This window comes from Onychomys torridus, chromosome 16 (assembly GCF_903995425.1).
Source record: "Onychomys torridus chromosome 16, mOncTor1.1, whole genome shotgun sequence".
Taxonomy (NCBI): Eukaryota; Metazoa; Chordata; class Mammalia; order Rodentia; family Cricetidae; genus Onychomys; species Onychomys torridus.
In genome coordinates this window covers 67,827,205-67,854,119 of record NC_050458.1, presented here as the reverse complement: position 1 = coordinate 67,854,119, position 26,915 = coordinate 67,827,205, and the positions used below count along the sequence as shown (strand labels likewise).

The following is a 26,915-nucleotide window of genomic DNA, read 5'->3' as shown; positions in this document are numbered from 1 at the left end:
AGGCATACCCCCAAACTGCCACACACCACATTTTAAAAAAGAAGAGATTAAAATGGGCTTAGAGATTCCGGGTGCAGAAAAAGCACTCTAAGAAGGGCAGTCAGTTCTATGAGGAAGACATTTTTTTTCCCACCTAAATTCTCCAAATGTTTATTTTGGGCTTCTGCCCATCCAGATAAATCAAGCTAACAGATTAGGAGGTTCATAAAATTGTATTCTTAGGTAATGACATCCAGAGAGGCAATAAATATTCCATCTGCTTTGGTGGCCACTGGAGTTAGGGGATCTTCCATCTCTTTTAACCAAGCCTAGGAGAGGCCTCTAGGAAAGGAGGCATTTTAATTTGAATTAGCTGTCCAAAGGTGGGGTGCCAGATAAAAGCCGAAGAAAGCCTGGAGAAGTGGCTTCGTGAATACAGCACCATGCTCCCCCAGGGCCTGGCAAAAAGCCGAGAAAAGGGCTGAAGTGCCCAGGGTGCTGCCCCTCCTTGTCATGGTGCCCTCTTCAGGGCCCTTTCTGGGTTAGTCCTGAATTTTAGGAAAACAGAGAAACCCTCCCTAACAGAGGGCATCCTAGCCCACACTTTGGCAAACCTCTTATACACGCGCCTGCACCCACTCATACACACACACACACACACACACACACACACACACACACACACTTTGGGTTTCACTATGAAATTCCACAGAAGAAAACTGAGAAATTCAGAACTGTAGGAAACTTCATACAAACTGCAAGAGATCCTCAGAGAAACGAAGTGGCCCAGGCATCTCCTCTCCCCCACCCCCCAGCCTTACTTTCTCAGGTTATCTCTCCATTTTTGAGCTGTTTTCTCACAGCCCGCCTTCCATGTGTAGACTCCCATTTTCCCCAAGCAGACTCTCTCTATCCACATTTGATTTTCCACCTTCCCTCTCAAATAACTGGAGTTGAAACAAAAATTTAGTGGAAGACAAGAGTTTAGACTTGTGCTCCTTACCCGAGGGAAGATTGAGTGCTAGCTACTTACACAGAGAAAGGATTTGGGACTTGTGGGTATCTCCCGATGCTTGGAAAGAAGGACCCTGGGAGTCTGGTGTCCCCCAGTCCACAGGTCTTCCTTTCACTTGGCCATTGAAGATGATACAAGGCTGGACTAGCAGGATGGACTGGCAGGCATTCATGCACCTTCCTCTCCCATGAGTCTGGGCAAGAAATCTTCAGTCTTACAAAAGCTGTGGCATCCTATCTGGAGGCTAGGGGCTAAGCAAGGACTGGGCTTAGGAGGGTCGGAGATGGGGGTGGGGGAGAGGTCAGAGGCTCTGCTGAATATAAAGGCAATGGGAGAGAAAATGCTGTGTCCTTCCTGTGAACCTGGGCGGTGTCCTCCCCCCAGCCTTTCCCCTCTGCTCTACTCAACTCCAATAAAAGCCCTGCCCTCCACTTCCCAGTGAGTCCAGGAAGCACCAGGAGCATTGAGATCAGGACTGCTAGAGCTTGGAGCCCAAGCCCAGGTTAGTCCATGCTCCACCCCTGCCCAGCAAGGCTGCAGGCTTTCTGGGTGGTCAGGGCCCAGTCAAAGGGAAGCTTTGGAGAAAGAAGAGGGAGATTCCTGGAGGTCAGAGGCCCAACTCTTCAAAACTCCAAGTGTAAAAGATTTTAATTTTGCTACATTTGTCAAGAATGTATGGATTTGGGATGTTCCTTCCTTTCCAGATCAAGAAGGACAGAGTTAATCACTTTGTGTGCCACAAGAAGAAAGAAAATAGAAACCTTCAAAGAAAGGGAAATAGATGTCTCAGTCCTTTGTAAGCTGCTTTCCCTGAGTTCAGAGTGTCCCTTCACAAAGAGCCAGGACAAACTTCGGAAGTAACATGTAGTGGCAGCCCTCTCCCCATAACTCTCCAAAGCTCAAAGCCAGGCAAAAAAATGTGGCTCTGAAGATAACCCCACTTCTTCCTACCTCATCTTCTTCCCAGGCTCAGAAAGACACCCTGGCCTATCCCTCAGACCTTCCTTCTCTCTTTCACAGTTAACACCCCCTCCCAGCCCTAGCAAGGCAATAGCTTCTAGATGATTGGGGCTACAGTCAGATCAGGCTCCTAATTTGCTTGATTACATAAAATAACTGCAGATAATTGTTAGCTCTGCTTCCTCACATTGTAGACAGCATGTTTTGCTGTCTCCAGAGTAATATTGAGGGAGAGAAAGTAGACCTCAAGGACTAAAAGACCCCCGACCCCCACCACATAGCCAAACTCCAGAGCACAACACAGATTTTGCTCCCATGATCAGTCAGCAAGTGGTTCAAGAGAAAAGAAATTTAAAACACATCCAATAGATTTTTCCACAACTTGGTGTCTTCGATGCCTGCTGTTGCCTCTCACTCCAGGATTCAGAGTAGAGGAAGGTGGTCTAGTTAGCTTCTCCTGTTTCCAATCCTGAGTGCCCTCCATCCCAAAGTTTAGATAAATCACCTAAGGGAAAGCTCCCAACTTCTCCTCCCCCCCCCCCCGAAAAAAACAAGAAAGAAAGAGAGAAAGGAAGGAAGGAAGAAAGGAAAGGAGGGAGAGAGGGAGGGAGGGAGGGAAGAAGAAAATGTGAGCGGGCTAAATTTAAGGCCTAGTCTCCAGGACCAGATAGATCCACCTGGGGTTCTTTGGGTTGAATTAGTTCTTTGGATAATCCAACATAGTTTTTCTTCTCATACCCAAGAAAACTATTATCTATCTTACCACCACAGAGCCTTGCTCAAATACCTACACTCTGCCAGGACAAGATTGCAGGAGGAGGGTAGTCCCTGAATCTCTAAGATTTTTCCTTACCACCTGGCAGATCATGATCAAAAGTTCCAGAAAAATGTAAAAGTCTTTCCTTCACTAGCTACCTCCAGGCATCAGCCTTTGAGGCCTACTCATGCCATGCTAGGGGCCTTACAAGCCTCTCTGGCCTCTACTTCACCCTTTCCCCCAAGGCTAAACAAACAGATATTCTATCCTGACAGGTCACTTTGCAGCTTCAGAATCACCCGCTCTAAACCCTTCATCCCTTTAGGAGAATGTGACCGAGGAAGGGACATCATCCTCAAAGTCTTACCCCAAGAAGTCTTGAGAGAGCAAAACTTCCTTTCCTCCCTTTCTCTAAACTTGCCTTCTGGTCTGCAGATTTGGCCAGCTTAAAGGACAAAGAGGGTGGGGTACGAGAAAGGAATGGTCAAACAGAAGGGACCAAGCCAAAGGGAAAGTGAGGACTCCCACTCACGCTCAGCTTCCCTGTAAAGACCCCAGGCCTGGTCTCTCTGAGAAGTCGGAGAGAAGGGGCAGTGGAACCCTCCATAGTCTGCACATCCCTTACCCCAGACTCCTCACTGTTTTTCCCATAAGCCCTGAGCACCTGAGGTCAAATGTTAAGGTTTGTATGTTTGCTCAGAGTGAACTTAGGTGAGTATAGAGAAGGTGAGATGTCACCAGGCCGGAAGGAGGGGGATTAAAAAGAAACCATCAGACATTGACGTAAAACTAATTCACAGCCACTGGTTTATTATTGATCACGGGGCATTTCACATCAACACTAAAATTCTTTATTGCAACTTTTACAATAATCAAGTAAATTCAGTCCAAAAGCACAATAACGATGGGGGTAGGGGAGCGTCTACCTACGGACTGTTGCCTCTCTGAACTGAAAGTTCATTTTTATTTTCTTTTGGCTCCTCAAACTAAACAGTTCCCAGAGGCTCTCCAGATGCATTTAGCTTTGTCTGCTGTCCTCCCCCCTCCTCCCCCCCCACAAGAATACAAAAGAACTTCATAGCTTTGTTCTCCTTAAAATGACTTCCCCCTCACTAACCTCCCCTGGTGCATTTTCAATGCAAAAGGCCTAAGGAAAGTGGGGGAAGGAGGAGGAGAGATGATGGGAATCCACTTAAAAATCTCCCTTTCCTTTTTCTTTTCCTCATTTCTTCCTGAAATTCACCCAAACCAGACCATCGCACCTTGCAATATATAATTTTTGCAGCTTTTTTTCTTAAAAAATAAATACCCCCCAATGGCCTTAAAAAACAAAAAACAAAAACAAAACCCAGCAGGTACCATGCTAAGATAACACCACATGCTTAAAGGGGTCCTCAACAGTGAAGGGAGAAGGGCAAGGGGTTTGTTTATCTGTTTTGTCTGTTTGGAACTGACAAGGGAGGAGGCAGAAGGAAGAGGAAAAAGAACCAAAATATATATATATATTAAATTCTATAAATAAGAGTCAATTTGTGTGTGAGGGGGTCACGGAGCACAGGGTGGGGGCAGGGGTGTAAGTTATGTTTTATAACCTGGTAATGTCCTCTGCCCGTTGCTGCTCCGGCGGCGTGGCGCTCTGGGAGTGGTCTTCAGAAGTACCGGGGGTGGCTGCCGAGAGGGTGCTGGGCGCAGCGCCGGCCGGGGGCGCTGACCTCACTTTGGTGTTGGGGAGTCGGTGGTCCTTCTTCCATTTCATGCGACGGTTTTGGAACCAGATTTTGATCTGCCTCTCAGAGAGGCACAGCGAATGGGCGATCTCGATCCTTCTCCTTCGGGTCAGGTAGCGGTTGTAATGAAACTCTTTCTCTAATTCCAGGACCTGCTGCCGGGTGTAGGCTGTCCTCGAGCGCTTGGGCTCCCCTCCGTTATAATTGGGGTTCACTGGGGGAGGGGAGGGGAAGCAAATAGTGGGGTTCAGAGGAAGCAGGCTCCCCGCCCCCACCCACACCCCATCCTCAGCTTTGAGGAGCAGGAGGGAGTGGTGGAAATAAAGTCATCAAGCTAAATGGGTTATAAAGAAGTTGAAGGAAGCTGGAGACTTCGTAGTGTAATAAGAGGGGAATCCTCATTGTAACGACACTGAATTATTTATGCGCCCTTAGAAAGCGAGCATAGTTTTCACACATACATAACAGATCGTAGCACATGGCTCGGACTGCCCAGAGTAGCTAAGCCATAAAATTTATGGGGGATGTAATTACCCATTCTCGCTCGTAAATCCAGTTCAATTGTGCTAACCCAGAGTCGCTCCTGGAGAGAGAGGGGGAAGGAGAGAAAGGAGGACGGGGCCGGAGGGGGCCAGGGAGGGTGGGGAGCGCCGGGAAGAGGGGAGGGGGGCAAAAAGCAAAGTTGCCTACCCGTGCTAACGTGAATTTTTTTCATCCAAGGGTAGACTATGGGCTGCTTGCTGGCGGCGCTGGAGGGATGGTCGGGGGCTGGCTGGCTGCAGGCTGGCGGGGCTGGGGATGGGGAGGCAGAGGCGCCTGAAAGAGGCGCCGGCTCGCAGAGCGGCTGCGATTTCTCAGGGTGGTGGTGGCCCGCCTGGGCCGGCCCGTGGGCTCGAGAATTGCCGGGCCCCTGGAGACTGGTGCAGCTATACTGACGCTCAGGGTAGCTAGGGCGCGGAGGCGGTGGTGGGTACAGCTCCTGGTGGTGATGCTGGAATCCCGATTCCCTGGTCCGGCCGTAATATTCCGGACTGTGTTCAGGGATGTAGCTATTTTGCGAATATTCTTCGCATGGAGGAAATTTCGGATCGATGTAGTTAGAGTCCATCAAATACGAGCTCATGATCATTAATTTCTGGAGTGGAAAATAATTTTTCTCGCTTTGTCGTTTTTCTGCTCCATAAAGCCCTCCTACTAGCTAGCGACCCTGTAAAGTTACTTTCACCATGTGACTCCGCCGGCCAATCACACCGAGCAACCCAGTCCCCGGATAAGGAACCGAATCGCTTTATTCAAAATGTATCCAATTTTTTGTGTGTGTGGTGCTGCTGCTGCTAGGGGGTGGGGTGGGGGGATGGCTGGCAGAAGCTGGGGTGCTCACCATTGCACACCCCGCCAGACTGACAATCCTCCCCCGCAAAAGGAGATGGGAGGCTCCCAGTTCGGCTCCAATGCCTGGGTATTGAGGGCTGTCGGGAGGCTGTAATTCAGCCCTGGCCCAGGGTCTCCTCTCCGGCCTCCAGTGCGCCCCGGTGGGCCCAGGCTCCAGCGCCTTTCCAGTGGTCTCCATTATGGTAATCGTGTTGCAGTCTTGTGTAGGTCACAGGGCAGCGCCCCTCTTTCGCAGGAAGAGGAAGTTCAATGAGGGCTTCAGAGGAGGTTGGATGGGGAGGGGCCCAGGCTGAGCTTAGAATGCTAGGGAGCCTGAGGTACCTCACCCCATCCAAGGATCCAAAAGTCTAGCTCCCCTCCCCCATACACACTCACCCAACCCTCTTGGCCAAGGGACCGTCCAGACAGGGTCCCAGCAGTACTAGGCAGGTTGAGGCAGCGGGATGCAAATGATCCTGACGTCATTTCTGGAGGTCTAGGGCTTGAGCCCCCGCTGAAGAGAGACAGGAAGTGGTTGGCAAAAGCAGATTTCAGAAACCTTGATCTCCCTGCTACCCACTGTTCTTCCCAGCCCAGGCCCCAGAACAGAGGATGTCTCCTACTGATGACCCATGTGTGACTCCTGCTCCCCGGCCTGGTGACTTCTCACAGCACCTCCCAGACTGGCTCTGAACAACTCTGGGAGAGAGAGAGAGAGAGAGAGAGAGAGAGAGAGAGAGAGAGAGAGAGAGAGATCTGCCAGGAATCAGTGCTCTTAAGTGGGGCCCTGAAAGTTTTTCCTCCAGGCCTTACTCTCCAGGCCTGTGTGGGTAGAGCCTGCTTGCTTCCAGTCAGGGACTGTATCCATGTAACACGTGTGTTTACATGTAAACACATATTCCCCAGGGCCAGCTCCAGGCTGCCTTCCAAAAAGAAGAGGTGAAGTCCCCGAGCTTTGGAGGCAGGGCAGGGGTCTCCAGCCTCCTCTCACCCAGTCCCCTCCCCTCCGTCACCCACTCACAGAATACCCCCAGGAGAAGTGGCAGAGCCAGAGAGGAGAGAGGGGGCAAGAAAGGGCTGTTTTTCCAGCCTCTGGTTCCTAAGCTAGGGGTGGCCTCGTCATCGGACTCCAATTAACTGATCTTCTATAACTCAGAGTTGGTGGGGGGCAGCAGAGGGGAAAGCCCAGGGAGGGAGCCAGGTCCCCGTGTTGTGCTTGATAACAATTATAGTTTAAAATCATAGCTTGCCGGGGCTTGGCTATATTTTACTTGATAACAATAAAAGTGACACATAAAGTTAACTGTTTATGTTTTATTTATTAGACTAAATCTGCCAGCGGTGGTAGGAGCGCTTGCCTCGTCGCTACAGCTTTTATAGGGCTGTAAAACGTCATAAATCAGTCTCCCGGAATCGCCCGCACTCTTTGTGTCGGCGGCACAGGGCTGGCGGCCGCTGGCTGCCTGCTCCCTCCTTTCCACGAAAAGTCATAATGTGATTTTTTTCCCTCTGATTTTATTATTATGATCGCCGCTGTGATTAGTCAATCTACCTTTAATTCGCCGCCCTATGCTGCCTCCTCCCAGCCCAGCCTGGTTGACACTTGAATAAGTACCTTTTAAAACAGCATAACAACTATTTGAGGGTTTAATTAGAACATCTGCAATTAAGGGAATGAGGAGGGGGAAGAAAAAAAAAAAAGCCCCGTGAGAGAGATACGGAAAAGAGAAGATTCCTAACATTCTTTTTCACCACCTTTGGGATGTGGGAGGGGGTCCCCATTTTCAAATTAGGGTTCGCTTTGAGGGCTAGAGTAGGAGGAACCACAAGCAAAGCCCAAAGAGGCAGACTGGGCCTGAGCCCCTGGCTGCCATCCAGGTTCCAATGCTTAGGGCCTCAGCCCCAGCCCAAGCTCACCAGGGCTTAGCCCCCATGACTTGGTGCTTCAAAGTCCTAGAGACCTTCTCCCCAAGAGAAAGCCCCCCCCCCTCCAATCATCTGGATGAGGCGACCGGAATTCCCTAGAGGTCAACCATCCTTGCTCACTTGGATCTGACCCTAAATATGAGGACTGGCTGTGTGTTTGGAAGAGGAGCTCAAGGCTGTGAGTGAGGGGAACGCAGCTATGTGGTTGTTGGTGGCCGGGAGTTGTGTGAAGATTTTAAATTTTCTTTTATTTTCTCTCTCTCTCTCTCTCTCTCTCTCTCTCTCTTCCCCTTCTCGTTGCTGGTGGGGGTGAATTGCAAGTTGCTGGAAGTGAGTAAAGGGAAGGGTCTGAGCAACAACTCCAAATTGCCCCATCTGGGAATCCAAAGCCCCAGAGAGCAGTGGTAGGGTAGGAAGGGTAAGGGAAAGTAGAGAGCTTCTTCAGGCCTTCAGCCTGACATTCTTGCCAGGGGATGCACCTGCCTTGCTGCCTCACTGGGCCCCAACTGAGCTGTGTGCTTGCCCTCCCGCTTCTCCAGCCCCACTCCTTCACCTTCTACCAACCCTGTCTCCCACCTCAACCTTCTTTTTCCTCACTTCTAACCCTCTAGAAAGAACTTGCTAAAACAGCCTTCCCAAGACATTACTGACCATCCTACACGCCCCTACGTTTCCTAGACTTCTTAGCTCCTGCAGGTGAGTCCAAGAGACTCTCTTTGGGTCAGTATAAATGAATAGACATGGGTTCAGATGCCTCAAACTGGATGCCAAGTTTATATTTCGTTATTATGGTTCACAAATACATATCTATACATGCTATTAATATTAGTTAAAATGCTAAATGCCTTTTATGCAGCCATTAATAAATGGAGTTCTCATTTCAGGTTTGTTCAGCTAATTCAGCATGAATAACCAGAAAGTAAAAATCTATGAAGTCCCCCCAAATGTGTCCAGTCTCATCTACATCACTTTTAAAAATAATAAATAAAACCAAACAACAAACAAAAACTCTCTGGCTGTTCCTGTAGCTTAGAAAAAGGAAGTTGGCTATCACATGGGTTAAATACCTCAGCACACATATACACCTATACAGCCTACTTACTTGAACAATGTTATAAACAAGGAAATCTTTTCCTGTAGAGGGCTCTTGCACTCAGCAGGGGCTTAACTCCTGTGTGTGGGGGGGACTAAGAAGACCCTCTCCAGTGATGAATCTTTGTATTTGGTCTTCTGTTCCTTTGTACTTTCCTCCCCTGCCTCCCACTCCCCCAAAGGATCTGCCCTGTACTTTGCTTGGTCCAGTTTTATTCTTTATGTTTTCTGACCACCTTTTGCCAGCATCCAATGCTCTCTACATGCTGCCCCACACCCCATCTCCTTTCTAAATCTCGATCTGGTTTTTCTTTCGGAAACAGGTTTCAGTACAAAGCGCTTCCCTTCTGACACCACTGAAGAAAAATATGTGTCCATTGTTGTGAGAGGCCTTATTGTGCCTGGATTACCATACTGACCGTTGGCTAACCCATATTCCTCCCCTCCCCAGTAACAAGACGCTGGCTGAGATACCCTAGCTGCTCCACAGATTCTGTGCTGCACTAAAAATCCCACCTCATACTCCCTGGATTTTCTGAGGGGCAAAATAAATAAATAAGTTAAATTAAACAAATGGGAGAAACAATTCAGGATTTAACTGTAAAAAGAAGGATAATAAGTGTTACTCTTTCCCACTTTCTGAAGTGCAGGGTTTTGTTTTTTATTGTATGTGCTTTGTTATTGTTTTAGGGATTAAAAATTACAGCATGCTTCTTTCCTTTTCCTCAAATAAATAGACTTTTAGATGGTATGCAATCAGGCAATTCATTTCATTTTGATTTTTTTTCTCCCCCGGGCAACTTGAAAACCCCAAACTAAAACAAGATTCTTATACTATTTTGTTTCCTTTGTGTATCTCTGTGTGTGTACATGGGTATCTGTGTGTTTTTGTCTTTTCCTAATGCCAGCAGGCAGGACTAATGTATGCAAAAGAATATGCAAATGTTTAATTGATTTTTTTCCTTAAATCTCTTGTCAGTAAAAGTAATGAATTGGTCTAAAATGATTTTAATAACCTGGACATGTCACTAGAAAATACTCAACCTTTTTTCCCTTCCTGGAATCGCTTAGAGTATAAAAAAGAGAGAGAGAAAGAAAAGAAAAAGCAATCATGGAATGTTAATTTGTCCCCCTTTAAAATATTAAAGATGGATTTTTCTTGTTTGTTTGGAGACCATAGGCAAGGTCCTCTTGTGGATCCCCCCCCCCCCGCCCCCTGCCTTGCCTTCTTTGGAATTCAATTTTCCTCAAATCTCGTTTAAAGTGGCTTTTTAAAAAGTGGCCGCATTTTAATATTGGTTAGACAGAATGACCTGCATTTCACCTCGGGTGTTTGACTTGTTCCAATAGGTCACTGCCATGGGGTTATTGATGGGGAAACTCCATTGAAATTTGTCTCTTCGCAAATGGCCTTTAGATCTTCCAGCGAGTTCAATAACTAGTTATAATGTGGAAGGGGAAAAATGAAGGCCCTGGGCTAACGAATTTGATGCTTCATTTTTATGCTGGAGAAATTGTTAGTTAGAGGTTGGGTCCCCCACCCTCTGTTCATCCCAGCTTGGGTGATCCCCACTCCCATCCAAAGATGCTGGATTATATCTCCCATAAGGCTTGTGTTGAGGTATCCCTTTCTCTCTGAGGCAAACCTTACTTGTGAATATTGTTGTAAACCTATGTAAACATAGGAAGCTTGCTTTTTTGGAGGTTTGAAGCCTAAACTTTTTTGATAAGAGAACTTTCAAATATGTCTTCAAAAGGTCTAGAGATTGGGCTGGCCATAGTTTAGAGAGGGCTCCGTGACTCCCACAGTTGAGGATATTGGAAACTCTTTTGGGGAGTTGATAGGGTGTTTCTTGGTGCTCTGATGTGTTCTTGGCCTCGGAGCTTCCAGCCACATGCGAGATTAGGCACCCAGGACCAAGACAAGAGGACAAGGGTAGAGGGAATATTTCAGGATGGGCAAGGGAGTCCTGTGTTTCCTCTAGGGTCACAGCAGGACTTCTGGGGACTGGGTTGGGTAATTGCTCAAAGAACTCTACTCCTTCACAGAAAAGATGCTCCTCCAGGAAAACCAAAGATACCCAGCACTAGTCAGCTGGAGAAAGCAGGGGTGAAGACTATAAGAATTCCTGGTTTTTTTTTTTTTTTTTTTTTTTTTTCCTAGAGTGCTCTAGAGGTGGGAGAAGAAAAGTCACGGTAAAATAGGGAAGGCTTTATTTTATTCTTTGCAGTCACAGCCAAGGTGGGGAATCCCTGGCACCCCCAGAGATCCTCTGTGAGAAGCGACTGCGCTGCACAGTTCTGCGGTCCTTGACCCAGCCATAGCAGATCATTACCATTATTAACCTCAATAATAACCGTGCATCTTCCTTTTACAGAATGGAGCTCCCGGCGCCTTATTATCTCCTCTATGTGCCTTTCCTTCTCTTACCCTGCTCAAAGGAGCCCAGTTTGCTCAGCCCAAATCTCCCGTTATAAACCCTGTGGCCTCATGCCTCCTTCCAAGTCTCAGTCTGTCACCGGAGTCATCCTGAAGGTATGCCTTAGATGCCTGGGTTGGGGGAAACAAGGCCAAAGGGGATGAGTAAGTACCTAAAAACTGGGGTGCTACCTGCCTGCTTCAGCTTAAACACAAAGGAGTTAGGTGCCACCCCCATTCTCTGTCAAACTTGCCTGGGCAGATCCGTGGTACCACTGGGATCAGGGAACAGCCCCAACTGCCACTGGGTGTCTTAACCCTGTAAAAACAGGGAAGCCTGGGAAAGGGCTGTGGCAGTCTCCAGATCCGCCTGGGGGGCGGGGGTCCCAGGCCGCTCTTCCTGGACCAGCAGCGACTAGCAGCAAGGAGCTCTGAACTTCCCGCGGCGGCTAGGCGCACCCGGACGGGCAGGCTAGTCACGCTCGCACGCTCGCCACCTGGGGGGAGGGGTGGGGGGACCCCAGCACCTAGGCCACAGAACCCCGGACCCCCGGCCCAAGCCTAACCCCTCCCTGTTTTAATTACATGATTGATTTTCTCTAGGGCTGCTTCGGGAGGACTCTATCTCGGAGTGTTTAAATCTTTCGGCTCCCTTTTTGTATTCCCGAATCCTCCTGAGATGTGCCGGCGGCCGGCGCGTTTCCGGGTCCCTAGGCCTCCTCGCCTTACACTCCAAGGAAATGGACAGGCCACAAGGGCCTGGGCGGGCCAAGACTGCGACGGTGTGATCCTGTCTACCCGCCTCGGAGTCACGTTGTGCTGCGCGATCCTCCCCATTTGTGCTGTCCCCTGGCCGGGAAGCCGGACCCTGTGGTTTTGTGTTTCTATCCACCACCAAGAAAGTGTGGAAAAAGTCTAGGCTGAGACCCGGGGAAGCAGAATGCCGACTCGCAGCCTGGTAAACACCTGGGCTCAGCGTTGGCGGGCGACCAGCAACCCAGGGAAGCAAACCCGACTACAACTCCACGCGCCAGGCGTCCTTGGGACCGCAGGCCCTGAGGTCCCAGCTGCGAACCCCAACATGCATCAGGCGATGGGGTCCGATTGTTACACCACAGCCAGGAGACCCCTCTACTTGGCCGCCCCAGAAGCAGGAAGCGTCCTTTCCGGTGGCTTCGGTCACCCAAGCCCCGGGACTGAGGTCCAGCCTCCTCCACTGCAGGCTCTGCAGGTGAGGCAAGGAGGGAAAGGGGAAGGGGTGTTAAATTAGAGAAGAGTGGGTTAGGATCAAGATGAGCGGAGGACTAGAGTCAAGGACTTTGTATCTTCCGAGGAAGAGGCCAGCTGACCTCTTGCTCCCTTTTCCCATCCGAAAGGAGAAACTTTCAACCTCCCCAAACTGCTGGGCTTCCGCTCAATCTCATTATTTACAACTAATAAACATTGCTCTGCTTCCGCTCCCATAGTCATGTTCATTCTTTGATGAGTCACTAATACTAGGTATATATATATGATGTGATTTTTCCACAGAGAGAGGAGGGGGTCGGGACGTCTCTATCATGTGGAAGTTCAGCGAAGCTCGGGTTGGTCACAACCTTTTCCCTGCCCCCTGACTTACGACGCCCCAGTTCCTCACCCCCCATGCCTTCTGTACAGTAACATCGCCGGGTAAATAAGAGTCTGTCTGCCTGGCTATTAGGATTCTGGAGACGTTGGCATCTGTAGCAATCATTAGTCAAAGCCACAGAAGCCGAGGAGTTGGACAGAAAAAATCTTGGAAATGATATACAGGAGCTGAGGAGGCATCAATCCCACCGATAAGAGCGCGGCTGCCGCGAGCAGGCGGCCAGCTTAATTGGGCCCTGGGCACCAAGAACAACGCGGGAGGGGAGCATAGGGTTGAACAGTGACCCTGGCATCATTTGGGCACCTACAAAAATATTTAGGACTTAAACACATTTTCTTCAAAGTTTCAAAAACATCGTGTGTGTGTGTGTGTGTGTGTGTGTGTGTGTGTGTGTGTGTGTACCTACAAACCCTTCAGCCCTATGTGCAGGGGTACTGCACTGGATTTCTTCTGGGCCACTTCCTTGGGTGGTACTGAAATTGGAAGGCTGAAGCTGGGATCTTAGGTCCCAGCTACAGCCTAGAAGGAGGCTATGATTCCCATGCAGGGGTTTCACAAGCTGAACAAGAATTGGCAATAATCTTGGTGGTAGGGGACAAAATAATTTGCTATAATAGGAAATGCATTCAAGTGATACTGGGTCCCCATCCCCACTCACTAGATATCTTTATAGGTCAGAAGGAGCTTGGGTGGGACAGACAGCTGTAGAACATTCACTTTTTTTTTTAAGGGAGAAATCTATGCCCTTACACCTAGATGCATTGTGGGAACTATCTCTAAACATGTGTTCAAATATTTTAAGTTTTCAGAAAAATGGTAACACCTATAAACATTTCCATGTACATAGCTTCAATGTGTAGCTATTTTATGGGCTGAGAACCTTGAATAAATCTAGATAAAATTTTCAAAATAGAAACTGTCATACATGCACAACTCTTTCTAACTTAGGAGGAAAAACTCCAAATATTCATTTAGATGTTTAGAGAGAGCTGTACTAACATATCCCAGCACATACCTCCAACGATTATTGAGAAAGATTGTTTGTGTGCATACAAGAATCTGACAGAGGACTGTTAGGTTCACTGTTGATCTATAAATCTAAAGATCTATAAACCTGCATACAAACGTGAAGCAGAGAAGGATATGAAACACACATTCTGATACAAACACAGAAGAGCCTAGAAGAACATTTTTATGTGTGCTATAGGAGTAGTCTGTTCTCCATAAAGACACATGAATTGCATTGTATCTGTTCTAGAAATGAGGGGGTTTTCCTGGTGCTTGCAGGTTTGGGGTGTCCCACCCAAACTTCTCTGAGAAATGGCAAACTAGCTTTGCAAAACTGAGACTCCAGGAATTTATACAGTGTGTGGCTTTATTTCCTATGTGTAAGAGCATTTCACTGGCAGAAGATGCCTGGAACTCTGAAAGTGTCCAGATAAGATGTTGCTTCTAAACCTATCGTACTGGTAAACACTTTTAATCCCAGCTCTTAGGAGGCAGAGACCAACAGATCTCAGAGTTGAAGGTCAGCCTGGTCTGCAGAGCAAGTTCCAGGACAGCCAAGGCTACACAGAGAAACCCTGTCTTTATGGAAGAAGAAAGAAAGAAAGAAAGAAAGAAAGAAAGAAAGAAAGAAAGAAAGAAAGGAAGGAAGGAAGGAAGGAAGGAAGGAAGGAAAAATACATTGCCCAGACTTAGAGAGAAGTGGAGGGCTGTTCTTTTTCTTTAGCTCAGGATGGGGATAGAACCTTGGGGGCTGAGGTGTAGTTGGTACCTGAATAGTCATTAGTTATCATTACAAAATAGAACCATTAAGGTGAAATGTATTCAGTTTGGTAGAAAGATCTGTGTAAAGGCTGTGGACTTTCCACACAGCCTTGCAGTTCTCTCCATTGTTATAGTACCAGGTAAGATCTCTACTTGCCTCACTCCCATTTCTACCTCTTACATGCCAAAGTAAGAGACAACGGAGAGATATAAGAGTCCTGGGATCGTTCCCTTTCAGGCTCTGAAGTTGTTTGTCTTCAGAATTAGTTCCTTTGTGATTAGGTGTGTGCTGATTAGGCTTGCCTGGGGGAACAGAAAGGAAGGTTTTGATTTTACAGTTGGAACTTTGTGTGTCTTGGGGGCAGGGGGAAGTCACCAACTGGCCCTTTTCTTATTGGAGCAAAGGATTTGGGGGACTCTGAAAGCCCTTTTATTTTTCTTCTTTGGTTTACTGGAGAAGGGAGGTTAGGAGAGGCCTTAGGTGGTTTGGGGAAGTGCAATCCAATCTAGCACGCAGCTTGGGAGAAGAGTGATTTACAAAGCAAAACCTTAGATGCTGCTTCCTGAGAATTCACCAGATCAAAACAGCCTCCTTAGGTGTTTATGACCCGTCTCTGCTCCCAACAGGAAAAGCTCCCCCAATAAAAACTTAGCCACCCCCATCCTCTACAGGGGAGAGGGACACATACACAATCTGATGTGAAGGACCTGATCCCTTATTACACACACAAACACACACAAACATACACACACACACACACACACACACACACACACACACACACACACCGAGACAGAGACAGAGAGACAGAGACAGAGAGACAGAGACAGAGAGATAGAGCCAAAGAGAGTTTTCCAACTAAAGTATTGACTTTTTAAAGTTAAAGAGTATTTTCTTTAAAAAAAATATTTTCTTTAATGTGTGAGCAAAGAAACTTTTGAGCTTGGAGAAGAGGGCAAAGGTATTCCACTACTTAAGAGTCTGGTTTCTTACTGGACCCTCCCAGCCTAGGCCCTCCAGCATCACAGAGTTCAAACCTCAGTCTAGGACAACAAGGCACTGAGAGTCACTTAGAATGGCTGCCACCCATTGGGGGCTATTCCAAAGTCTGAGCTTTCCAGAGGTGGGAGAAGAAAAGTAACTCAAAGGTTGAGGGCTTGAGGGGTGGGAATGTGGACAGATGGTTTCCATCCTGGGCCAGTAGGAAGAATGGAAAAGGAAAGCAAGACTGGGAAATTGGTTGGAGGCTGGTTTACTGTGTCCATTCAAGCTTCTCACCTCTATCACAGTACAGTTCAGGCATATACATATATTTCTGTGTTCAGGTACCCTAGTGTTCAGGGACAGGTAATGGTCCCCTGGAGGGCAAAACTAGTCTGTTCTATCTCTCTGAGACCTATGGTGCAATAAGAAAGCATCCCAGGGAAGTGATCCTACACATTCCACATTCCATCTTTCTCATATCATGGTAGAACTAGAGAGATAGACCTCCTTCCCGTAATACCTTGCAGGGTACCCAGAACCATCTATGTGACTTCAGCATAGCTTCTAATGGTGGGCAGTTAGAGGCTGAGCAAGGTCCTAGACAAATATTCTAGTCCAAGGTTCCTAAGTTTCATATTTTGGACACATATACACATGGGGTGGGCAGAATATCTCTCCTAGCTTTTCATTCCTTTAACCTTAGGAGTGGGAGAAGAATTTCAGGATCCTGTGAGACTCAAGAACAAAGTTATCTATCACTTTGGGACTTGGCCTATACACTACCTGCAATTGGGGGGAGGTCTCCTAAAATGCCATCAAAGCAACCTAGGGAGATTTTATCAGAACCAGCACACCACTAGGAGTTACAAGGACCCCACAAAGGTGGGGGGGGTTGACTTTCTTAGCCTTCTAACAGTCACATCTATTCCATCGCTAACCCCCAAACCCCAGCTTGGCATTCTAATTCTGTAATTTCTTCTCACTTTCTAAGAGCTTCAGCTGCTGAAGCTGCACTTTGGAGGAGGCTCAGAATGGTAGTACTGTCCTCCCAATAAAAATGACATGGAACGAAACAAAAAGACAGAGAACTACAGCAAAGATGGTTCGGCATTTCTCCCTTCAAAAATGACTGAAAACTCCTAACAGGATTAAGAGTTATACCTGGACATGAAGAGGGAAGGGTCACTCTGAGAAGCTTCTCTTCCTAGGGCCTATGGGGACAGAGCAGATCTGCTGTCTTTCCTTGCCTATCATGGGATCTGATGAGCCCAGTGTGACACACTGAAGGTGAGGGCTGGTCTCAGACATGGCTCTACTAGGAAAACATGCTTCAATACTAGTTCATGAAAGAGGCAAATGGAGCCCTGTGTTTTAGAAAAGGGTGCCTATTTCTGGTTTCTCACCCTAATCTCCCCCCATAGCCTATGGCATTATTTCCAAATCAGCCCTACCCAGTAGACAATCAATTGGGGCATTCCCCCAACTCTGGTAGTATCCATAATACCTGCAGAGGGGGGCTTAGAGGCCCAGGGAGAGCACTTACCATTTAGTTCATGGAATGAAGAAGATCAGAGCTGAAGGGAGGCAGAAGAATTCCACTAACCCCAGCAAAACCCTGGAGATACCTAGGCTGAACATACCAGTGTGCAAGTGCCCACACACTATTTCCTTTGTATACACACACTGTGCTATCCAGAGCTATCAACCAGAAGTTATTCTGATTTGCTTATTCAATTTAAGTCACATAAATACCATGTCAAAATACACACACCTTCAGCGACTGTGTCTTCTGGAAGCATAAACATAGGATCATCATCTAATTTATCATTATGTATATTAATATATGTATATTTTGAACCCATTTACTAAGCACATGCTCTACCACTGAGCTACACTCTCCAGTCAAGGGAGAGGTAATGTGGCTTGAACAAACTCATCAGCTGTTGAATATGGAAGGAGAAGATTCTTTCAGTCCACTCATTTGTTTAGAAAAAGACTCCCCTTAACTGGGTTAAAGTCATTTGACAAACTAGAGGTACCAAACATAACTTTCAAAAACCATCTCCACTTTTGCTACCATGTCCAACTATGCATGCTTGAGACAGTCTGATAAAGCTAATTGTTCCTGGAGCATTTCCATAAAGTTAATCTTCTAACAGCCCTACCTGTCCCTAAGAGGGTCGTAGTCTCCTATGAAAACTCCAAAAGCTAAGAAAGGAGAGTTTGTAGGAAGCAACTCAGAATTTGGATTGGGGTTGTAGCTCCACTCGTTTTTGCTCTGTAGCCTAATTCAGAGTCACCTCCTGAAAGCCAGAGAATCAAACGGGGTCACACCAGCAAACAAGGCTGGTTCCAGATGCCAGGACAACTTCAGAACCCCGAAAAACTGGGACTCCACAAACAACTTTGTTAGAAACTAGAGACACAGAAGAGTCCTCAGAACAGCTTTTATACCGAAGGCCTGGACTGCAAGCTGCTTAATGTAGCTCCCTCCCTCCACCCTTCTGCTCACTCGACTGCTTTAGGGCCAACTCAGGCCCTTAAGCCAGTGTTCAAGAGGAAGAAGGGAAGAATGGAAGAATGGAGGGGCCAGATCCAGACACTAATCCAAGCACTTTTTTGCTGATTGGTTGGTGGGGGCATGTGACTCCGCTGAAAGACTTTCCTGATTGGTTGTTTTGCTTCTTCTGGGGTTAAAGACCTAGGAACAAAATTAAAAGCTTTCTGGGTAGGCTAGGGCATCTTTGGTATCCGATTGTTTACCCATCCCCCATCTCAAATTCATCTACAAAAGAGGGTGGAAAAACCAAGACTCGGTTCTCTTTTGTGTTTGCCCGTTTCCAGGTGAGACCAGCAAAACATTAAATATACATACACACACACACACACACACACACACACACACACACACACACACACACACACATCGACCTGACCAAAACAAGGCAGGGGAAGGGAGAGAGGGACTATTGTTAAAGAAAGAAGGAAAGATATTGAAATGGAACTTTTGAACCTGAAGATTAAAAGTGGGGTGGAAAGTATTGAATGCCCCCCAAGAGATGCTGTGTAAATCCATAAAACGCAGAGACACTCTCACCTCGCCCTCTGCTCAGAGAAAAAGAGAAAGGCCCTGAGATTGGTGAGGCAGGGAGGGCGCTGCGGCTTTGGCTGGGACTAAATTCTTGCCTAAAGAGCCTTGGATCCTCTAAGATCCTGGGAAGACCAGAGAGGGAAACAGTCCAGTAAGAGATGGAGAGAAACGCCCATCTTCCTGATGCTTGGGTCAGAGTGTTTCCAGAAACCCTCAAAAATCACAGATTGATGATGGGAGAGCAGAGAGTGGAAGCGAGCCGGCAAAGAGTCTAAGGAGGAGACAGACAGTCTGAAAGCTCTCCTGGAGCAAAGTCCAAGGTCTGGGTAAGGAGGCAGAGGCAGTAAGATCCGGGTCCTGAGAGAGAGTATCAAAGGAGCCCTCCACGTTCGGGCCTGAGCTTTTAGTGCTTGAGAGTTTAAGCAGAGGTGGGATGTAATAAAGTTGGGGCTTGCTTTAGCCTTCCCCTGCCTTTGGGCCTCTACCCTTTCCAAATATGCCCAGTTGTTGATCTCTACTTGATTTTTGTAGTAGGGCACCCAGACTGTGCTAACAGCATGCCATCTCCTTCCCACAATTCCATCACTCCACAAAGCAGGTGCACACACCCCTCTCTTCCACTGCAGTCCTCTCTTCAGGAAGGTTGTCTCCTCCACTCCCCTTCCCCCCTTCCTGAAATCAGCCCGTGCAGCAAGTACCGCCCCCCCCCCCCCCCCCCCAGTTCACAAGTTACTTCTGGATTAGCTCCCAGGGAGGTGCACCTCACAGGTGTGGTGGACACATGCCTCCTGCTTTTGCTTTCTTTGACACTCTTTGATAGAAACCTGAAGAGAGCCCCAGATGCCTTGCACAATTGGGGTTCTGCTAGTTCCATCCCTAGGGAGCCACATCCTCTTCTCTCCCCACCCCCAGGTAGGGGGCTTTCCAGAGCCTAGCTCCATGCTTAACCATATCCAACACACATTGGCTTCACACTAAGCAGAGACCTCCAGGGCCTAGCTTTATATAGGCAAGGCTGATGATGCTGGAAGGGACCCATTAGCTAGGGCTGGGGGAAGATATGAGCCTTAAGGGTCCAAGACACACTCAGGCTCTGGACTTAGGAGTCCGGGGTAGCTGCCCACCCAGGCCTAGTAGTGAGACTTTGAGATCGGTCCAAGCAACAGTCTGTGAGTTCAGAAGCAATACAGATCTCCTTCCCTATCTTCCTCCCCAGCTTCCTACACTGCATGTACTCTTGGGTACTGACCAAGAGATAACTGGCCTCTCTGTGGAACAGGGGACCCCAGGGGCACTTTGCCTTCATGTTTAGGGTTTGTAGAGCCCCTGCAATCAAACAGCCCTGTTTCTGGCTCTGGCTTGGCTTCCTTCCCAACCCACAGAGGATCAGGAAGATCTTGCAAAACTCTGAAGAGGCAAGGCCTCTTTCTAACCCAGCTGACTAGCAGCCAGGCAGAATGGAGGCTGCAGGGGGAGGCCCGATCTTAGGAGACAAGGTCCCCCCTCAGCTCCCTTTCTTCTCCCACCCGGACCTGAGGAAGTCTAGGGAGGCCTTTTTCTTTTTCCCCTTAATGAGTGAGAATCCTCTTCTTTCAAATTGGGAAGGGAGTTAGGTAAATAAAGAGAGAAAGGGGGAGAGAATTAACTTACAGCGATCGCCTGGGATTCATTTGCGAAGATGTAACCTCTCTCACACCATCATCCCCAGCGCCGTAATCCCCTCTAACTGCCAGGCCCTCTGTCCTAGCATTAAACCTCACCAGCAGCTGCGTGGCTGGACAGTTAAGATTATATATGATGTAAATATATTGTGGGTTTGTCAGCTCTCCCTACACCATAAAACTTGGTTTAATGACATCACGTGGTCCCCCAAGAGCCACTCACGGGCTTGCCTTCAGGCCATTCACATAAATAACCTCCAAAAGTTTCAAACTCCTAAATTCACATAGAAGCCTTTCCTATTTCTCCAATGCTCAGTTACACTAAAAAGCCCTAGAGCTGCTCCCTTGCCCCTCCCCGCACCCCCTTGCAGGGCGGGGAGGGGGGAGAAGGTGGATCCTTATTTATTTACTTACTTACTTATTTCTAGAAGGACCTGATGCCTTCGAGGCCGTGTTGATATTTTTCTTCCTATTTTGTTCTCCTCTCTAATTGCTCAGAGTGGGCCGTGTCCCCTCTTCCCACTCCCCCGGAAGGTAAGTCATGATTCTTCCCCTTCTTTCCTGCTGCCAGAGTGGGTGGGTTCTAGGGCAAAGTAGAGAGATGGGCTCTGGCTCTATTATCACCTTATGGGACCAAGGAGCCCCTCCATTTACTCTCCCAGAACAATGTTAAGCCCTGGAACTAGAAAGTTGGTCCAGGGGCAGCTTCTGGTGAAAGAGAAAGTTAGTTTCTAGGCCTCACCAACCCCAGTGCAAGAGTGGTCTGAGGCCTCTGGCTTTGTGCCTTCTGTCTTGGTTGCCTCTGCCAGCAGCACTGATGGAGCTGTGGCTGGACAAGGGCTCAGGCCTGTGACAGAAAGGAGGAGAGCTGGTAGGCATGGTTTTTCTCCCAAGCCTGGGCAAGCTAAGACAGTCCTTCAGCTACCTCCTCCAGGGAACAAGGAGTTCGGGCCTGCCTGGAGGAGGCAAACAACCCACAGAAGGGCTGGTGAACTTTGCCAGGCAGGTCTGATCAATATCACCCCTATTCCCTCCCCACCAAGCCCTTGATTCATCAAGCCCTGATGTGTTTCCCTGGGAAGGAAGCACAGGGTCTCTTGAAGCCTGGGAGGCTGGAACCGGTGAGTGTGCGGTGAGTGTGCGCCATAGCCTCTTCCTTACTTAACTGTTACCCATCTGAGCCGCCGCAGTTCTTCACGCTTCAACGCTCATCCAATGGTTTAACTCAGCATGTAGAAAAAATTAAAATAACTCCCTGAAGAAAATCACACATTTTATTTCTCTCTCTCTCTCTCTCTCTCTCTCTCTCTCTCTCTCTCTCTGTGTGTGTGTGTGTGTGTGTGTGTGTGTGTGTGTGTGTGGTGTAGAGGAGGGAGAGAAAGAGGAGAGGAAGAGAGTTGGTTGGGGCAGGGCTGCCCAGTCTGCAGGGTGCCAGTTGAAGGGAGATTTTAGCAGTGTTCTAACCTTCCTGAGCACAGAGGGAAAGGAAGGGAGGGAAAGGGTACAGTTCAACAAACACTCATTGAGACCTTCTACATGCTAAGCATGAAATGAGGACAGGCTCTTTCATCTAAAAATGACAGACACAGTAGCTTAGACAGTGGGATGCAGTGAAGTCAGCCCTTTAATAGTATAAGGAGCATCAGTATTAATAATCAGAAAAAGAAATCTCCCTGGCCCTCCCCAGAGCCACTCTGTCCCCTTTCTGTCCTAGTATAGAGCAGCCCCTAGTCCAATTCCAGATTCCCACACCTCCAGTGTGGGGGGCCTAGGCTTGGCTCCAGGAAATCACCCCTTTGTGGGAGGCTGGAAAGGAAATGCAGTAAAGTTTTATGGACCTATCCCACATTTGTTTCTCCTGTAAAGTACTTCCTCCTCCAGCCCATCCCAGGAGCCTGGAGTGGAGCTGAGCAGAGCATAAGCCTAGGCCAGCCCTACCTGAATTAGCTGTGCCCCCTCCCCCTCCGTACAGAATCTCAGAGACCGTGATAAATGATAGCAAACAGACATGCCTCCCACACTGGTCTATGCAGCTCTTAATCCAGTTAACTGTCCTTCATTGGCTTAGACCCTAGAAGAGAGAGAGAGTAGTTGGTTTGTTTTCTCGGAGGTGAGGCAGGAAAGCATGTAGTGCAGGTTGTATTCCCTGTCCTAGCCCCCCCCCCCCCCCCCCAGTCCATATCTTAGAAAGCTGACGTGCATCTTAAACTTTGGCCAACTCCCCTTCCCCCCATCTTTTTACCAAGCAGCACCAGCTATTGCTGGGAGTCCTTCTGGGGTCAAATATGTCCCTTGAGTGAGGGCTCAGCCTTCCTTCTATGTCCAGTAAGGCCCCTCAGGGATGACCCAGACCCATTAGAGACCTTGAGACCCACAAGAGCCTGAGTCTCAGCCGGCGGAGCCACTGGTGTGTTCTGGCATTAAGTACAGACTACAGACAGTCTAGAAGCCTCAAGTCTTTTTAGTCAAGGTGAGAATACTGGGTGCCTTAGCCACCCACAGCATGGGGAAACGCCAGTACAGGAGCCCTCAAGTACCCTTCCCCTTCACCCCAGAGGTCCTTCTTGGAACTCAGTTACATTTCCCTATTCTTGCTGCAGTTTAAAAATATTTTTAAAGGGCTGGCTTAAAAACAGCCCCCCCCCCTACACTTCAGAGCCTATTTAGACACGTCTACTTAATGCATGCCCTAAACAGACAGAAGTAATCGCGTCTTAGTCTTGTTCTTTCTTCGTCTTTATTTGTTATGACAAAATATAGTTTCAGGAGGGATCTGGAGTCAATAAATAGTTGGGTGACTGCAGTGGGGCAGGAGGGTAGGAAAGTCATGGCAAGAGATATAGGATAGCAAAAGAGCCTCAGGAACCACTTTCTGGGGTCCAAAGGCAAGAGACCCCAAGAGTTGAGCTAGGTAGCAGGCTGGGGCTGTGAACCTGAGAGTGCATGCAGAGCAGGCCAGGCTGGGGAGGTTCCAGGGCTCTGGGGAGGGGTTAGAAGGTTTGGGGAGCAGAGGACAACCTCCAAGGCTACAGGCTCACTTTCACTCACCTCTCTTTCATATGCAAATCATTAATAAGTAAAGACGAGGAGTTTAGAAGCTATAAGGTTAGTTGCTATAGGAAAGCACCCCGAGTCTTGTCATACCCTCTGCCTGGCACCACCAGCCTTCAGCGGCCTGGCCAGCCTAGGCAGGAACAAAGAAGAGGGTGAGGTGGAGGTCGGGGCTAAGGGGTTGCGGCCGGTCTGTCTCACCTTAACTCGGGCTGGCCCTAGCTTTGGCTAGGAGACAGAGAGGCAGCCCAGGTTGAGGCTCATCCAGCACCCACCGGCCTGTAGTACACCGCAGCCCTGCGGGCAAACCCTATAAGAGTGTGTCCTGGGCCTGGGGTGCTCAATTGAGCTGAGGCGAGATGGGTAGTGCAGGCGGTCCTGCCGAACCCTGGGTCGATGGGGATTCGGAATGCCAAGGAAATGCGCTTTTGTCTGGGAGGCCTGGAGCCAGTGCTCCAGCCTCCGCCCCAAAATCTAGAAGGAGGAAAACCGAAAAGGAAGGGCGCAGGGACCAAAGCCGACTGGGGTGCTCTCTGCAGGCTCCCCGCTCTCTCTAAAGAGCCTCTTTGCTCTTCATTTTGGAATCTTTCTTCCACTTCATCCTGCGGTTCTGGAACCAGATCTTGATCTGTCTCTCGTTGAGACACAAGTTGTTGGCGATTTCTATGCGCCTGCGGCGAGTGAGGTAGCGGTTAAAGTGGAATTCTTTCTCGAGTTCCAGGGTCTGGTAGCGCGTGTAACTGGTTCGGGACCGCTTGCCATCTGTCTCTGGAACATAAATCCCCCCAAGCCAGGAAGGGGTGAATACCGTGCAGCACCTCAGCGTCCCACCCCAGTCCCAGGCCCCCACCCGTGGTCGGAGGGAGTGGAGGTGAGCACGGCGGGACAGGCCAGAAGGGCCAGCAGGCGGGCAGGCCCGACCCCGGGAGAAGCGCCTCCGCCTGGGCAGGAAACTTTCCACCGCCGCCTTCACTCTGCGGGCCGGAGGGGCTGAGGGGGGATGGGGGGAAGAGGGAGACCCAGGCTCGGACCGAACAATAAGCACCCTCGAGATCCGAGCACCGGGGACCCCCCTCCCGCCCCTCCCGAGTCGCTGGAATCCTCCGGAGCCGCGAGCACCGGCCGAGCGGGCTCCGCAGGGGAGGGAGGGAGCCCGCGGGGGGATCCCCACTCTGGAGCCCCGTGCTCCTCACCCTTTAGATCCCTCTATTTTTTTAACTCCCTCCCTCTCCCCCAAAAATTGAATATTGCCTTTTATACACGTTTTGTTCCTATGATCCAATTATGTCGTCGTAAATTTGGGCGCACACAGCCTCTAAGCCTTTTAGTGGACAGTTTTACGAGCCATTGATGCCTGGATCGTAAAATTTATGGCCGCAGGTTTTTTTTCTTTATTTGCCCCGCATGGCCTATAAAACCCAGGCGGACCCGAGCGCGCAAAATGAAGTCCTAAAGTTTACCGTGGCTCATGTGCAGTTTGGTCATCCACGGGTAAATCTGTGGCGGGGCCGGTGGCTGGCTCAGTCCGGCGGGCTGCCCTGTCTGCGCCTGCTCCTCTTTGATCTCCCCACTGCTCTTAGCTCGCTCCTCCAGCGCCGGGCGAGCCGCCTTCTGACTGTACATCCCGGGGTTCAGAGGAGCCGCTTCGTCTCTGCTCAGAGCGTGTCCCGGAGCGGCCGCAGCGCTGCAGGCGGGGCGGTCGGGGTGAGCCCGGGGGTTGGCAGCCATGTCTACCCCGTGGAGAGAGTTGGAAGGCGCAGGCGGTGGGAAAGTGATGCTTAAGTCCAATCCGCCGTAGCAGTACCTGGATGCCTGCACCTCTGAGGCCGATCCATAGTTCCCACAAGTTTGCATGTTATAGGCAGGGATATTGGGGCTCTGCTTATAGAATGAATTGGCTACGTAGGAGCTCATGGCGGGGAGGGCCCAAAAAAATTTCTGCACCCTTTTTGATTAAGGGTGATTTGTGACTCTTTGAAGTTGAGGGGTTTTTTGTTCTCCAAAGTGCACAATTTATAGGTGGAGATATCTCTTTCTTTATCCTATGCGCTCTTCCCAAATAAGGGAGCCTTAAATAGAGTCACGTGACTGGAGCGGCCACTCATAAATTTGGCTTGATGACCTCCGGGAGGTTAGTGATGGAAGCGGGCGAAACGCATCTTGATATGTTGGCAAAGCCCAACCCGGGATGGGGGGCGGGAGGGAGAGGGAGAGAGAAAGAGACGCAAGGGGGAGAAAAAATGGTTCTTGGAATTGGGGGGTAGTCGGGACAACGAGCTCACAGCGACACCTGGTGCCTACTTGGAGGAATTGCATCCTGAAGCACCTCTTGGCCTGGCAGCTGTATTGCAGAGAAGTTGCTTGTTGGACAAACTAACCTTTAAGCTGGCCTTAAAATTCTGTTTAAATTTGAGAAAAGATGAAGCTTTATTTAGGATTTACACAGGTGGTTTTTATAATGGATACTGCCAGTTCCCTACCTCCAGAGCCTTCCAAACTCAAAGATGATTGAGAAAGAGGATTGGGGTAGCTAAAATCCAGGCTAGAGATCCAAGAGGGGTGTACTTAGGTTACCTAAACTAAAGATCAAGGCCTCTTCCTTGGGAGGGTTGGACTCAGCTCTGCTGAAGAGGTGCTTGTCTTGTTGGCTTGGAAAGACAATGAACTCAACCTTGGATAGGCAGGTTACCCAAGAGGAGGGAAGGTTCCTGAGCAGGCAAAAGCAGGCAGAGAAGAGTCCTGGGAGCTCTCTGGGATGTGACTGGAGGGGCCAGGTGGATTTGGGTTGACTTCACTAAAAGTTAGGAACCCCAGAGGGGCAAGAAGCAACATTCCCATGTGTGTAACCAGACACAATGGGCTGGAGGCCCCTCCTACAGTTGTGTGTGATCCTCCTGGGGTACTGATGCCCAGTATTGCACATAGCAAATAAACGACCCTCCATGCCCTGGAGGGTCAAGATTCAAACCTCCACAAATATTATGAGCAAGGCAGAGATAATGGCCTGCTTGTACTCTTTTTGGGGTAGGCCCTTAGACCAGGTTTCTCTTCTCGGCAACCTCAATCTAGAAGGCCCATAGAACATTTTCTGGGCTCTTCAGAGGTATAGGGAGGGGGTGGGCAAGCCAGGCGACTGAGCAACCTAGACAGTCTGTGGTCAGGGTTTGTTCAACCTTTGGGTTCTTTCCCTTTCTTTCTTAGTTCCAAATCCTACTCTTTGCTGCCTGCCTTTCCCCAGGATCTCTCTGCTTCTGCCAGAAGTCCCCTCCCGGCTGGCGGAGGCTGGGTGGGGGGCGGTGGCAGGAACCTGGAGAGTCTGGAAAACTTAGGAGGATTTTTCCCCTCTGGGAGACCTCCCACCCCCACCTCTCCCCTAGGCCCACTCAGGTTTCTCTGGTGGGGCTTTGGGAAAGAAGGCTGGAGCCTAGAAACAGTTAGGGTCCTGCTGCTCCCCTCACACATTAGATTTGAGGAGAAAAGAGGC

The 26,915-nt window shown here is 49.1% G+C and overlaps 2 protein-coding genes across 2 annotated transcripts in view; both read right to left on the bottom strand.

The window, feature by feature from the left end:
* Nucleotides 1–3,495: 3,495 nt before the first annotated feature.
* The window catches only part of Hoxc4 (homeobox C4), a 37,535-nt gene continuing 14,115 nt past the window's right edge, over nt 3,496–26,915 (bottom strand). The window contains exons 2-4 of the mRNA XM_036207540.1: nt 6,206–6,323; nt 5,129–5,573; nt 3,496–4,652 (exon numbers count right to left, since the gene is read on the bottom strand). Coding sequence (XP_036063433.1) covers nt 4,297–4,652; nt 5,129–5,573; nt 6,206–6,323 — 919 coding nt within the window. The 3' untranslated portion in view covers nt 3,496–4,296. The remainder of the gene's footprint in view (nt 4,653–5,128; nt 5,574–6,205; nt 6,324–26,915) is intronic.
* Hoxc5 (homeobox C5) lies at nt 23,985–25,345 on the bottom strand. The gene is made up of 2 exons (XM_036207543.1): nt 24,892–25,345; nt 23,985–24,199 (listed from the first exon to the last, which is right to left on the bottom strand). Exons 1-2 carry the CDS (start codon nt 25,343–25,345, stop codon nt 23,985–23,987), a joined length of 669 nt encoding a protein of 222 aa, XP_036063436.1.